We start from the raw sequence: 13715 nt of genomic DNA on the forward strand, positions 1-13715 counted from the left end.
GCGATGCCTGGACCTTCGAGAGGACGCTTCGCACTCGGAGGGAAAGTTTGAGTCGGAAAATACTGATACTTCTTGTTGAATTCGTTGATGGGTGGAGGTGTTTCTAAGAGGCGGCAGACAAGGTTAAGTTCCAGCGCTCCTCGGAAGATGGTGAACGCGGCGTGACATGTACCTCATCCGACCTTGGTATCTTCCACTAAATAAAAAAATGGAGTTAGAGCTCGAGGTGCACACTAACGGGTGGCCTCAGTGATTGCCCTTCACAGCAGCCACTCCTGGTCGTACTTCAGTCCACTAATTTCAGGAATAGACGGGTAGCTGTCGTGCTTCGTTTGAGAGCCTAGGAACTTCAACTATGGCCAATTATTCTCCACCAACAACAAAGCGCACAGCGTCCTGCAAACAGCCGTCAGAGCTGAGTAATGGGGGAGAATAAGCCCCGAGGACCATGGAGTGTTATGAAGCAATACGTGATAGGGGGTGTGAATCGCACTAACTTACCCGAACAAGGTCTCCCCTCCCATCCCGTTCCAGCGGTTAGTTAGAAGAAATAATTATTGTCGTGCCCACGTGCCGGTAGGTAAATAGCCAGGCGACAGCAGCAGGAGCAGGCATAGATGCAGGACCGGGTAGATATTTCAGGCCGCTTCGCACCTCATAAGTACGACGCAAGCCCCTCCTCCTCCAACTTTGCCAACCCATCTTGATGACTCGCATCGTCCTCCTTCCTCCACTTCGTAGTGGTTGCCAGCTGCCCGGTGTACAGCAAAGCACCCATGCATATTCCTCAGGGCGTAGTCGCTGCAGCCGAAGAAGCTATTCCCATCGTAGTGTCGGAGCGGATTGATCTTAGCACGTTATGCGAAATTTCCTTCTCGTCCTTCAAATCCCTCTTCATCCGCCAGAGCCCTTTTTTGCAGAATTTTGATCGTTGGAACTTACCTCTTATCAGAAGTGAGGTGAGCAGTAGTGGCTGCAGATGTTGATGGCTGGCCAATACAGTGCTTAGCCCGCGCACACCTTCCTTTCCTGTTTGGTGCAGTTGCGCCAGAGCGGAATCAATTTTGATCGATTTGAACGGGGTGCATTCGAGCGAGGCATCCCTCGCCACTCAAATCTGCTCATTGAAGACTGCCAACTGTTGAAAATATCGTTGGCGCATTGTTCTTGAGATGTCCCCCCTAACAGAGATATCTCGCTTCCACGCCGTATATTTCCGTTGTTTCTGCCTAACTTGAGATGGTTCGCATTCCTCTCGGAACTGAGGCAAATCGATCATCGCACTTGGGACGATATGACGATTGGAATAAAACTTCTTTTCTTTAATATGTTTAACACAGTTCTGCATTTCTCTCCTCAAATTTCTCCGAGTTGTCTTTTGTTCTCCCATCACAAAGCATCCCTTTCGATGGCGGTGATGTTCGATGACTCGTCCTGATGTTTGAAAGCAGAATATTATGGCCAAAATAGCCTGTGGGCGCCAAGTTGCGCCTGCACGAAGCGAGAACTCTCGAATGGGGTCTGAATGACTGTGAAATGCGTCTGGACGGAAAAAGCAAAACAAGAGAGTATGAAAAATAGACAACAGCAGGAATATGTTCGTGCTACACGGCCTCTTAATATGTTTCCTGAGGACTACTAGCAGAAAATGAAGTCTTTTGCTTCTCGAGACGATGTCTGGGAGAGTTGTCGAAAGAATCTGGTCCGTGGGGTTAGTTGAGGTGATGTGAGCATGGTTGGCGGCCTTTGCGATAGTGACCCTTTTGCTTCCGATGGGTTCTGTTACCCTGAGTCGCAGAAAAACGAGGCAAACAGGCACAGAATCGTTGCAGTGCGGACAGCATGGCCATCTTATTGGGTTGAGAGCCTCCTGGTCCGGCTTGGAGGAGCCTGGTGCTCTGTTATGACAAGGGTTCGCGTCAAGCTGCACTTACCTCCCCCTGTCAGGATTTCTCGACTCTCCACTCAGCCTTATGATAACCTCTCGTCTATCATTGAAAGCCGAAAAGCCCAGCCAAACAGGCGGAGATCTGTGGTAGAGCAGTCGATTTGGCATGGCACGTCGGTATACAACGCTTACGGCGGCTCTCCTGCGTCTCCTGCACTGAAGTGTGCGTGGTACTGAAGCAGTAGCGGCTTCAGCAGCCTACTGGTGCTATGGCCTGCACATTGGCTTAGGACGTCCCCAAAAATCATTTTTCGAGCCACTACACAGATCTGGGGAAGCCAGTATACGAGGTACGTCTTGGGAACAGATCTGCCTTCCTCAGTTCCGTTGTGGTCGGAAGTCGACCAGAGTCTGAGCCAGCCGGGAGCAAAGTTTCCAAGCAGAATCCACACGGCGATCGTCCTGCAATCTACGTCCAGGCTCTCTAGAACACCTGTTAGTATGGATCTTCTACACGTCTGGATTTGACTAACCGGCCTGTCACAAAGTCTACGAAGTCATTCAGAGCCCATCGAGTCCCAGCTGGCAGTGAAGCCTTGAACAACATCCACGTTTCCTCGAAATCTCATTGAAACCATCAGGACCAAATGGATCATCTGTCAACAGTAGTTTCACCGGGATGCTACGGGGCCGGAGTCCGGGCGGACAGCCAGACAGGACAAACACATGGCGGGGTGAATCCCAAGCCAAAACCAAAACCCGTAAGAGCCCCAAGCCCTCGTTCCAGGGCTTCGCATAACAGTTGAGTAGGATCCTTCTCCCCCATCTAGTCCAAGGAGCTTAGAGGATCAGCTATGAGGCTTGTTTCAAGCTAAAAAGAGGAGGAAGCATGATTTCGATGGTCAAGTGAGATCTCGTGGTGACAAGTCGGAAATTTTGGAATTTGGAAATTCGAAATTGGCAAGGAGTGAGTTGGGACATAAAAGCATTGCTTATCTCGTCTTTATTAGCGTTCAAGTGTTCTGGAAACATCAATATAGGCGTCTTATATAGCTATAAAACTTCAAAAATAGACCCCTGTGGGATTTGACCTCAAATTCAACCCCCGTGCCTAATGTGCTCATTCATGTCTATCTAGCTGGCCACCGCGGGAGCCCCGTAAAAGGCTGAATCACTATTGGCCGGGCAGCTCCAGTACTGGGTGACTTTGGGCTCGAAAACCGTATAAGTACCTAATCTTCCGCCTGTGATTTTTTCGTCCTTCACCACCGATTTCAGCCTTTCGTGCGCAATCAAATTTCAACTTTTTTATCAAAAATCCATCAATATCAGCAACTATAGAAGCGAAAACCGCCGAAGAGCCTCAGCCTGATTAGAAGGTGCTGTCGCAACAAAAGGTAAGATCTTTCGCGTAGTCTGATTCGTCCCGGCACGAAGGATGACAGCCTCTGTGGTTGCCACCCCCTACCCCCTATATCGTTTATCGTTAGGCACTGTTGCCTTGGTCTCTACTGAGGCAGAAAGCTGCCCAAGCCTCCAGATGCGCTCAGAAGATGAGGAGAATGGCCTCCTTTTCGAGTGGTTTGAGACTCAAGGAGTCGTCGGATGGCAAGAATGGCTGTCGCAGACCTAGAGGCCGCTGTCGCGGTCGAACCGCGGCGTCCCCAGCGTCCCCCAGAGGCTTACGCCCGCAGCTCTAACAAGACCGAGCCAGTTGTGCTTGCAACGATACCAGAGAACCACGAAATGTCTGAGCTTCGACAACGACTCCAGACAGGATCCCCGCCAGCGGCTACTGCCGTGGAAGAGGATAGCTCACCGGAGACAAGCCCCACCTTGACTCCAACGTCCATTGCTGAAACTCGTAGAGAAGCAGCAGGTAAGGATGAACAAAGACAAGAGGATATCTTAGGAGATAGACAGACGCCTACTAAAATTCCTCGCAGAGAACTCTGGCTTGCTATCCATAGTCAAGGCAATGTCGTACAGTCTACTAACCTTCGTCAAATCCACATCATCACCTCGTCTCACTCCAGAAGAGGATCAGGAGCTAAACAAATCGCGTGGGTTTGACAAATTGAACTATGAAAAAGGTATGCCGTGTGGCTCTCCAGATCCTGGTTCTTGGCTAATACCTCAAATACAGTGGATGATTATCCGGAAGGCTACCCGCAGCTTGCTGCTTTTGCTAATAGCTGTGATACCTTTGCAAATGTTCGCCGATTCGGTCGACTGTCGTATCGACTTCTCGCACATCTCCAGAATGACTTGATAGACATGGAGAAAGTACTCGACAAGCTTGACAAGAAAGACGCTGCAGATAATACGATGGAGAAGAGACTCAGGGGATATGAAAACTATAATGGGTGGGATGACGAGCAACGGAAACTGGTATCGAAAATCTCGACGGCCTATTCTCAATATGGTATACTCTACCCATTAAGATTCGAGGAGGAGAAAACTAACGTTATTACTAGCTGACATTGTCTTGAAGGACGCAGGCCTTCGTGCTCTTGGCAAATGTCCACCAAGAAATGCAAAAGCTCTGTTCACATGGGTTTGGGACGAGAAGCCACTTGCTATAGGAGCGGGGAAAAGTGACTTTATCTTCTATCCCGACGACCTTGTGTCCCTGGCTGGGCAATCTCAACATGACCGTCCCTTTGAGAACTTCATAGAGTCCTTTCTCGACTCTTATCCGCTCCCTTGGATTAAGGTATGCGTACTCCTTGGTGTGAAAATCTGGAATAAATCAAGAACTAATATACCAAAGAGATTCCTCCAGCATGATACTGAGACGTGTCGAAAGACAGATGACGAGTATGTCCACCTTTATTCTGTGGACAAGCTCAAGATCGCCGCCAATATTCTGGAGGTGTCCGTTGCCGTAATCCTCCTCCTCATTCCTGTATTCCTTCTCTTCTTGGTCCCAATGGGCAAGCCTATGATGGCAACTATAGCTTCGCTATTTGTGCTCTTGTTCTCGGTGGTAGTCTCGAGTCTCACTGGTGCCAAGGTGCAAGAGGTCTTCTTCGGCAGTGCCGCGTGAGTATTCATTCTCATAGGAAGGAATCTCAATTGCTAACGAGGAAAAGATATGCTGCTGTGATCACTATGTTCCTCGGTAATCTGAATTCCAACTCCTCATCTACTGGCACGTCTTGAAGAGGCTTTTGCGTCGGAGGAAAGGGTAGTTGACACCATGTCTACTGATGAAAATATTGAGACGCGTGGCACATTGGCATGAGGGTTTGAGCAGGAGTTCGAAGGGCTCATGGGAGCACTGGGAGAGGGAAGAGTTCGATAGGGGCTTTCGTAGTTTCAAAAGTTCTGTCGTTGGTTTGGTAGTTCGAGTTTTCTTTGAAGCACAAGTTGATCCACCGCTGTTTGAAATCCTTCTCCAACCTCTGATTCCTCATGTTTTAGCCTCGTCTCTCCTGGTCTCGTAGGCTGTGCAGGCTTGGTATACACCGATGGTTTCTGTACCTTGAGCATGTAAGGTAGCGAAGATAGAGTTTGCAGAACCGAGAATGTGGGGAAGGACGGGAGGGAGTTGTGGAACAAAGGCGGATTCGAGGGGGAGTTGGGGTCCGAGCATCGGTAAGGCTGCATCACCCGAGTCAGGTACTGATCACGTGAACAGAAGCAAAAAGCCCAATCAATGTTTTTCTGATTGTTACATCAAAATCCGTTCCTAAAAGTATTGATTCCGGTTCCACCAAATTTTTGTTTATCTAGCTACCTTCTATTATATCTGCCATATAAGCGAGCTCGGCTCAGGAGGTGTCTCTCCAATCTTGACAACCTCTTTCAACCGCGATCAGGCCTGTGTAAACAATAACATAGTAGCACAACCTTGATTTGATTGCCTACCACGGTACTAGAGCCCCCAAGATTGGCCTTTGTATTAATAAATCTATTTCGACTAAACAAAAGTACTCCCCAAGTTCGACTTGTGAGTGGAAATATGAACTCAAGCATGTCGAACATCAAGCGAACACAAGATCCGAGTACAAAACAAAAGCTTATATCGTCACTTGGCGAATATTGGGAGATATCAAGGTACTTGAAATGAAAAACAGAATCTTTAAGAGATAAATGAAGAGAATTTTCCGACCAGTGTGCTTGGGCCAGTGTGAAGTGACAAGGAAAAGCTACACAGCCTGCCTTGATCTTATCCAATGACTCTATCCTCTGTGTATACAAGTGCAATTGTATATATGCGAGACGAAGCTCTAGATGCTTAGGTTGTGATACCACAACCAGGACGAAAACATAGCGGACATCCAGCTGGGTCTGGTATTCCTTGCAGAGAGGGATTTCAGGTAGAACAGTAAGAGGTAATTTTTGCTTGAATCTCAAAACGAACTTATGACCCCCAGAGCGATGCACTCGCATAGAACAGATCACCAAGGGCCTTTAGGATCGGGTGTAGATATGATCCAGCAGACATACAGTCCACCTGAATAACGGGGCTGGCCCACGTATGTGGCTTCCATCCATAACCTTGTTTTGCCATTGTTTGCTTCCTTGTATTTATTGAGACAAAAGACTGAAACTTGGCTCTCGTTCGTAACCATCATCGCGAGGCCGCGAGCCTCTGTGTAGAAGCTCTGCGCTTGGGAGTTTGAGATACCTCAAGAATACGAGGAATTTCGACTTGAAGCTCGAGGTGTCTGCAACAAAATGAATGAAGCAGTGTGGGGGAGGTTCGCATCGAATTTGAAATCTTGGACCGGGTCTGATCGAGGTCTGCGGGCTTTGAAGAAAGGGGATTTGACGTCCTTGTAAGTCAACACTATTGTTTCTTAGTGAATCGAATCGTGAATCATGTCCAGACTGTTATGTCAACGGAGTCTTTTGAACATCGCGAACCAAGGAAGTGTCAAGGATGTCCCACCTTACCACAGAGAAATGGCGCCCAGCCTGATAAGACTTAGCCACATAATTGAGCTACTTTCCAACTTCTCTCTACCCGTGGTCTGGGATTGGAAGACTTCTCAATGGCAAGGTCCTAAAGTGATCACCCAGGTCTGGTCTGATCGAAGTTGGTGATGACGTGAGCTGAAGTTCGGCTTCTTTTTGCTTCACGAAGACAGTATCCTTGTGTGAGAGGCGGAGTTGAGTTGACGAAGACAGATATGCTCCTGCTTCAGACATCCGTTAAGCTTCCTGGCCATAGGATGATATGTTATGGCTGCAGTCGAAGGGTAATAGGTGTGATGTGCAGTGATTTGAGGAATCGATTTCCAGGAAGCCCGGAGTCATTTGCTAAATCAACAGAGGTTGGAGGGCAAAAGTCGAATACGGCTGTATGTGGACTTTAAGTAGTACCGAATGTTGTTGAACAGCAGAGAAGTATTCTGCTACTTCTTTGTTGACTTGTGCTGGGTTCGGGCTCGATGAAGCGCGGAGCAAACGAGTGACAAGACACGTTCGATTCTTGGACAGAAGCATTCTTGAAGAGAAGAAAGATAGACAAGGCTGGTCCACGGCCGTTATTTCGTCGAGAATCCACCTGTCTAAAGTACATTCAGTGGCGTTTCGACGAAGTGGACCACGTTTTGCTTATGAGGCCTCTATGATCACGGTGGTGATGGAGGATCCACCTCCGTAGTGTATCGGCTAACATCAAATAGGGAGCCTCTTCGGCTCTATAGTGGCTAGAGAGATCGCAAATCTCGATCCGTGGAGCGCAAACGCAGAATATATATGCCGGCTCCGTGGACAAGTCCCGAAGATCGTCCGCGTGGTTGGCTATGAGCTGGGTAGATCCTTGGTTCCCGCTCCGTGTTAGGTGCAGATGCAAATAATACAATGTTCGTCGGATATCTCCCCAGCGTAGTGAGAGAAGGGTCTGTGAAACAAGAGTCTACCCCTATTCTGCAGGCGAGAAGCTCCACAGCGGGACAACGGGTCGGCTCCACATGTTTCCGGCAATCTAGGAGCTTCGTAGGTCTGCGGGCCTCCTCCAGAGACTATAAGAAAACCAATTACTCTAATATGCTGTTGCTGTCAATCCGGGTTTTTGCGAATACGGAGTCTTCAAGCACAGGGGCCTAACGAAGGGTGGCTTGATTCGCTTGATCCATCTGCAAATTGCCTTTTGTCACGCAGGGGCCCGCTGGGCTCGTACGACTTGCCTTGCAAAACGAATTTACGCCGCCAACAAAGCAAGGGAGACGCTGATGGTGCTGGGCTTGAATTGCTTATTGGAAAGCGAGGGGAACCGAGCCTGCGCTGGCGTTGCATTCAGGCTTTAGAGGGATCGGGCCGCCGCGGCCAAGGAGGAGCCTGCGCAGCCTGCCACACTATAAGTAAGTGTTATCCGTCACTCTTCTTTTATTGTGAGGCATTGTCGCTCAGCAGCGGCAGATGATTGAGAAGAGCTCTGACTAAGAGGACTGCGCCACATCACACTGAGCCCCTCCTGCTGATAGTTCAGCATCAGTGGCATAAAAATAGGCACCTTACAGTCATTTCAACCAAGTGTTTGGCTTTCTCATCTCTTCTGACTACTGGAATGAAGGGATATAAATATTGTATTCCATAAATAGAATTATCCCGTGACGATAGCGGCACAACTTTTATGCACGGACAACTGCTTTTTCATCACTCTTGCATGACAACGCTATGTAATTCGACAGATATAGATGGATATGCATTGGCGCCTATACACCACCCACAACCTTTGGTGTCTACCTATGATGTGGATTTCTCGGGAGGGGCCATCGTTATCGCACTATTCTTCGCTCCTTCCCCTTGCCCGATCTCCAGCAGACTTGTCCAGACAGCAGATCACTTCTTTTGCCTTTTTTTGTTTGCGACTGTCGCTTTCTTTACTCGAAACAATCATGGCTCTCAAAGTCCTTATCTTCTCTTATTGTTTCAAGTGCTTAAAACTTTTGTGTCCTGGCCCAAATCACATGACATCCCCTCTGGTCTTCGTCACTGGACAAGTGAACCCAGTGCATGCTCATATATTCGGCTGATCATTGTATTCTCCATCCCCAGTCTTATTTGAAAAATGGTTCTTCAGAGGGCTGAAAGAAATGGGGGAAATGAGTTGTCACTTGAATCCCTGTAATCGATTGTTTCCCCACCACTCTCCGCTGGCAGAGCAAATGAGAAACAAAGGTGGCTGGCATGGGAACGTCCAAGCAACTGGTCGATCTCCTCTTGTTGAGAAAAGTCCTCATGTCGCGAAGTCGCGGCGGAGGGAAAATATAATTGAAGATGGAAAGCAGGAGCTTGTTTATGAGCACGACAAGGTTGCGCCCGCTGCACACGCCCTCGCTCTGTGCCGTATCCTCATTGACTCCCACTTCTCTGCATACTCTCCGATTTCGGGAGAACTTGCTAGGGATGGGCGTCAATGCACCGAAGGCCCAAAGAACCTAGGCGTGCACTGCATAACTGTGGGGTTCATGTACCCCCTGTCCCAAATACAGCGTCGCGTGTTCTAAGAGCGAGCCTCAATCACGAGTCAACTCGTAGGAGTTTGAAGAATCTTATGGATTTGAAGCATTCATAGTGTTTGTGGTTGGGATGTTGATGAAGTCTTTGGTTTCGCGGTGTTTGCGGAACGAGATGGGTGCGGCTCGGGCTTCTATCAAGTCATATGGGCTGAGTATTCGGTGTCTCCGCTGAACACGACGGATCACGAAATACTGGACGGACCGTCAAGAATGCACATCTAATCGGAATCGTTGGCGACATGCCCCTGTTTGCAGAGAGAACGGTAACTCACCCGCCGCAGCCATGTTCCCAACAAGAAGGAACTTGGTAAAGGGCAGAGCGTGACATGCCGAATCGGAAAGCATCCTGCGGATGAGGGGCCGTTTCGCAGTTTGAGAAATCTTTTTTTTTTTGCCGCAATACTACTTTATCAACAGGTTTTGATGCACGCACGGGACTGTACCGCAGCCCCTGAGAGCGCTCACCGCTCTCATATCTCCAAGCTACATTTCCACGTCGTCCTAGAAAACACCCCGGGATTCGTCCAGAGGAACACCCTCATTGAATCTGGAGCTTCTTCTCAGGTAAACTTCGATGCAGTTCTCTTGTTCGATAAAGAACTGACATCCGCAGAGCGTGTGCGAAGTGAATTGACTACGGATTTGGCCCTTCTGTTTCGCTTAATTTTTTTTGGTGTGGTGCGCAATAACAACAACCTACGAAGAATAACCGCTGATCAAGAGCAGAGCATTGCAACGCTTTTCACACTATCGCTGAAGGAGGATTGGGTTCCAGTCGTTACAGATCCAAACATTCAAAAAAGGGAGAAAAGCGAAAGAAGGATAGGAGAACTTTGGAGAGCGAAGGAATATGGATATGCGTCGTTCATCCCAAGAAGACCATGAACACAAAAAGTTGCTGGGGAAGCCAACTCTATGCAAAGGCTACATTGTCCCTGGCAGCGCAGTCGTCGTTTGTCTCTTCGTTTGAGTGCTTAGGCTGGCTGCTAACGTCCCTTCTAGTATCCAATCACTACCCCACCACCTAAGGGGTCGAAGAGGACCAAACAGGAGTGACCACCAGTCGAATTTGTAGGAGAGGAGAAAACCTTCAACATACACACCTGGTGGACTCGGCAGGTTCATTGGATAAACTTGGCTGGCTTTGGTCTGCGTGCATTTCCATACTTTGACATCCTGTGGCAATTACGGATTGAGGAGGCGGGTCTGTCTGGGGAGTTGCTTTCTTTATAATGGTCTAGATGCGTAATAGAGAGGGGTGGCTAAGTTCAAAAAGCAATATTTGTAATAGAGAGAGCACAGGAGTACAGAAAAGGGGGTCGTTTGTCAATCTGCAAGCCTGAAGTTCAGGGAATCTGTGATCACCACCATGATTTGTCGATAATTTTCGTGCAACAAGCCCTTCCAATGAAATCCATAGCACCACCGTAGCACAGTACTTTGGTACCTTCAGGTATATAAGGTAGCCCTATGCCCCACTGATTCAGCGTTCTCTCTCTAACTGTCGCCTACCAAAATTTTCGCGTATTCGTGCTGCCCAGCCAGTAATCTCCCCCTTTGTATCTTCCAAGTTCTCATCCAAATTGATAGAGTCCGAGACTCCAGCCTCGCAGAAAGCCGGTGTTACCGTAATAGATTTTAAGGTGTTGTACATTTGAGTGGCTCGTTTGTGTGGAGTGATCAGGTGGGTGTCCTGCAAAGATGACGGCTCCATCATGTGCAACCTTTAGGCCGGGAGCCTCATTCGAATCAAGCCCAAGCCCTTATCAAGAAAGGTTCTGGCGATGATGGGTTTGATCACGAGTTCCTTGTTTTTATCAAGTCGCCCACGATGGCCGAGAGAAGTCTGAGAAGAGCGGCAACTGCCCCCGTGGCAGGCCGCTTGATTATGACCCCTCCAGCCGCAACTCACACCCCAAATCATAGCCGTGCTAATAGAGCCTTCGGAATTCATAGGCGGCATATGGACCATATGATATCCGAAGTGAGGAATCGACATCTCTCAGCGCCGAACCTCTCGACCACCACCGACCATCAAAGCTCCACGGGATCCGAGGAGACTTTGACGCCTACTTCAAGTGACAGTCGTGAAGAAGCTCAAGGTACAATTTCATTTGATCGAACTGCTGACTTATTGGATTGGAGATTAATTTGAAAAAGGCTCGCCAGCGGAAGTGCCCGCTTCGGGATGGCGGGGTCTCGTCGGCAGACTCCTTGCTCACCCCCCTTTTCAAGCGAACACCAAACAGAATGCGGAAGCTGAGGAAAATGGAGGATATAGCAGAGTGAAACATAAAAAGCGTACGCTGATGCCTACTCCTTATCCACATCTCAATTGTATACGCTGCTGACCCATTTGGTTCTAGTTGAAGACCATGTCGCTGGTACACCCCGCTTCGCAGCCCTACTCAATTCAAACGAAAGCTTTTGTATCTTCCGCAAATTTGGAGATGAAGCCGCGCGTATCCTCTTAAGAAGGGAAATCGAATTGTGCCAACTTGCCACGAAACTCGACGAGCTCAACAAGACGGACTTCGAAGGTAGTTTGAAATACAGACTTACCACCTTCGACCATGATGAGAGTTGGGATCCGGCACAACAAGAACTGCTGGACAAGATTGAAGTCAAGTTAGATGCGTACTGTGAGCTCAACAAGTTCTTGCAGGGTTGACATGGAAAGCAATTAATTATACGTAGATGGCTTTCTGTTGAAGTATACCGATGTGAGAGCTTTACCAAAAGTGCCAATACGCTACCACAAGAGTGTTCATAATTGGGTATCTGGCAATGGTCCGCTTAACAAAGGAGAGGAGACTTTCCTAAATAATCGCGACGACTTCGTCACAGCTAGACGGACACCCGAGACGAAGAACCTGATTGAAGATGTAGTAGAGGAATACGTCACCAAGAACCCTGGCTCTAGTCTAAATGTAGGCCCCGTCTGATGCAGCCATCACTGGTGTCGTGCCTCATTCCAGATCCGAACACTGACGCAGTTTCCAGGGTTTGCTAGGAGGCGAGGAAGAAAAAGAAACGCCAGACGGTCCCACAGTAGTCCATTTGTCAACGTTCCGGTTCGATATGCTTTCCAAACTCTCGGCAGCATTTCTTGCTGTTGGATTCGTCCTTGCACCAGTGTGTATTCTGTTTCTTGCCAACCTTGGCCGGGAAAAAATGGCGGCAGTGATGGGGGTATTCGTTCTCGTGTTCCTTTTTGGTGCATCCTTAGTCGTAGATCTGACAGCCCAGGAGATATTTGTCTTCGTAGTTGGGTATGCAAGGGAAATCGAGCAAATGTGATCGTCGCTAACGTGGTAACAGGTATTGTGCGATACTTGTGACTCTCTTGTCAAATTTTCTCCAAGCGAACGCGTCCTCAAGCAGCACGTAGTGAAGAGTGAAATCTGAGGGAAACTGCGTTGAGAGCAGTATAGAGGAGTCTCAGTGGATCGACTTGAGGAGGCTGAAAAGTTTATGCTTTGTTCTGGACGTAGTCGAAGGCTTGGAGGCAGGAAAAGTGGATTCACCGCTACTCTCGCTGGCTTCCATCTCATAGAAAAGAATATGAACATTTCTGGCAGATAAAGCCAGGCAATATTGGTGACACAAGAGAGCATATATCACCAGAATTAGAGCACATCTTGAAAAAAAAAATATGAAGTTGTGACGATGATGAAGGAGGACAGCTTTAGAGGGGGAGACCCCTAATGTAACAGGTGTGCCCGAACTCGGGAAGCGCCACCACGCTAAACATTGCAGGGGATTCTCACCGTCTCAAGATCCTATAACGGATGATAGGTTTTGAAAAAGGAGACCTAAAGACAGCTCTCAAATCCAATGGCGACGTCCAGAGCCTTGAGCGAGCTCTTGTTGTCCAAATCGACCATCTTTGGGTCACGTGTCAAGCCCAAGATGCGTGACATAGTATGATTACATGGAACCAGTTCACGGAACAAGCTGATAATCCAAAAGACAACAAGTTACAGAAAAGGAGAAGTTTAAGTTTACTGGAGACTGTCTGTAGCAAGTATAATACAGCAGCAGATGACAGGAAGTTGCAAGATCAGACATCCATCATCCGTTCTCACTCACGGGTAGCACTGCGGCATTACCAATCATCCCTAGGCAGCCCATCCGTGCGAAGCTGCGGCTCTGTCATCCACCGATTCAAGGTTACCTGATCCATCAACCCAATAATCGGTCTATCTCGCCTCCCATACCAAGAAACGTTTAGCGCACCCGCTCTATCACCTGATGCATATGGATCCCCTTGCCTGCCGTAACTATATCTTCTTATTTTTTCTTTGCATTATAAAAAGATGGAGTTAATCCATAAACTGAACTTCCTT

At 48.3% G+C, this 13715-nt stretch overlaps 3 protein-coding genes across 3 annotated transcripts; all 3 read left to right on the forward strand.

Moving 5' to 3' along the window:
- Window positions 1-3490: 3490 nt before the first annotated feature.
- K444DRAFT_662872 (uncharacterized protein) lies at window positions 3491-5371 on the forward strand (the record flags this gene model as incomplete). The annotated part of the gene is made up of 6 exons (XM_024886760.1): window positions 3491-3767; window positions 3835-3981; window positions 4035-4313; window positions 4366-4604; window positions 4662-4933; window positions 4984-5371. 6 exons carry the CDS (start codon window positions 3494-3496, stop codon window positions 5051-5053), a joined length of 1281 nt encoding a protein of 426 aa, XP_024737790.1. The 3' UTR covers window positions 5054-5371.
- K444DRAFT_382790 (uncharacterized protein) lies at window positions 4945-5417 on the forward strand. The gene has a single exon (XM_024872357.1). The coding sequence runs from the start codon at window positions 5101-5103 to the stop codon at window positions 5335-5337; it is 237 nt and encodes a 78-aa protein (XP_024737791.1). The 5' UTR covers window positions 4945-5100; the 3' UTR covers window positions 5338-5417.
- Window positions 5418-11049: 5632 nt separating this feature from the next.
- Window positions 11050-12666, forward strand: K444DRAFT_662873 (uncharacterized protein; the record flags this gene model as incomplete). Its single annotated transcript, XM_024886761.1, has 5 exons — window positions 11050-11468; window positions 11527-11667; window positions 11733-12008; window positions 12064-12296; window positions 12370-12666. The coding sequence occupies exons 1-5, from the start codon at window positions 11198-11200 to the stop codon at window positions 12664-12666; spliced, it is 1218 nt and encodes a 405-aa protein (XP_024737792.1). The 5' UTR covers window positions 11050-11197.
- Window positions 12667-13715: the final 1049 nt, after the last annotated feature.

The sequence above is a fragment of the Hyaloscypha bicolor genome (genome assembly GCF_002865645.1).
Source record: "Hyaloscypha bicolor E unplaced genomic scaffold K444scaffold_57, whole genome shotgun sequence".
Lineage (NCBI taxonomy): Eukaryota > Fungi > Ascomycota > Leotiomycetes > Helotiales > Hyaloscyphaceae > Hyaloscypha > Hyaloscypha bicolor.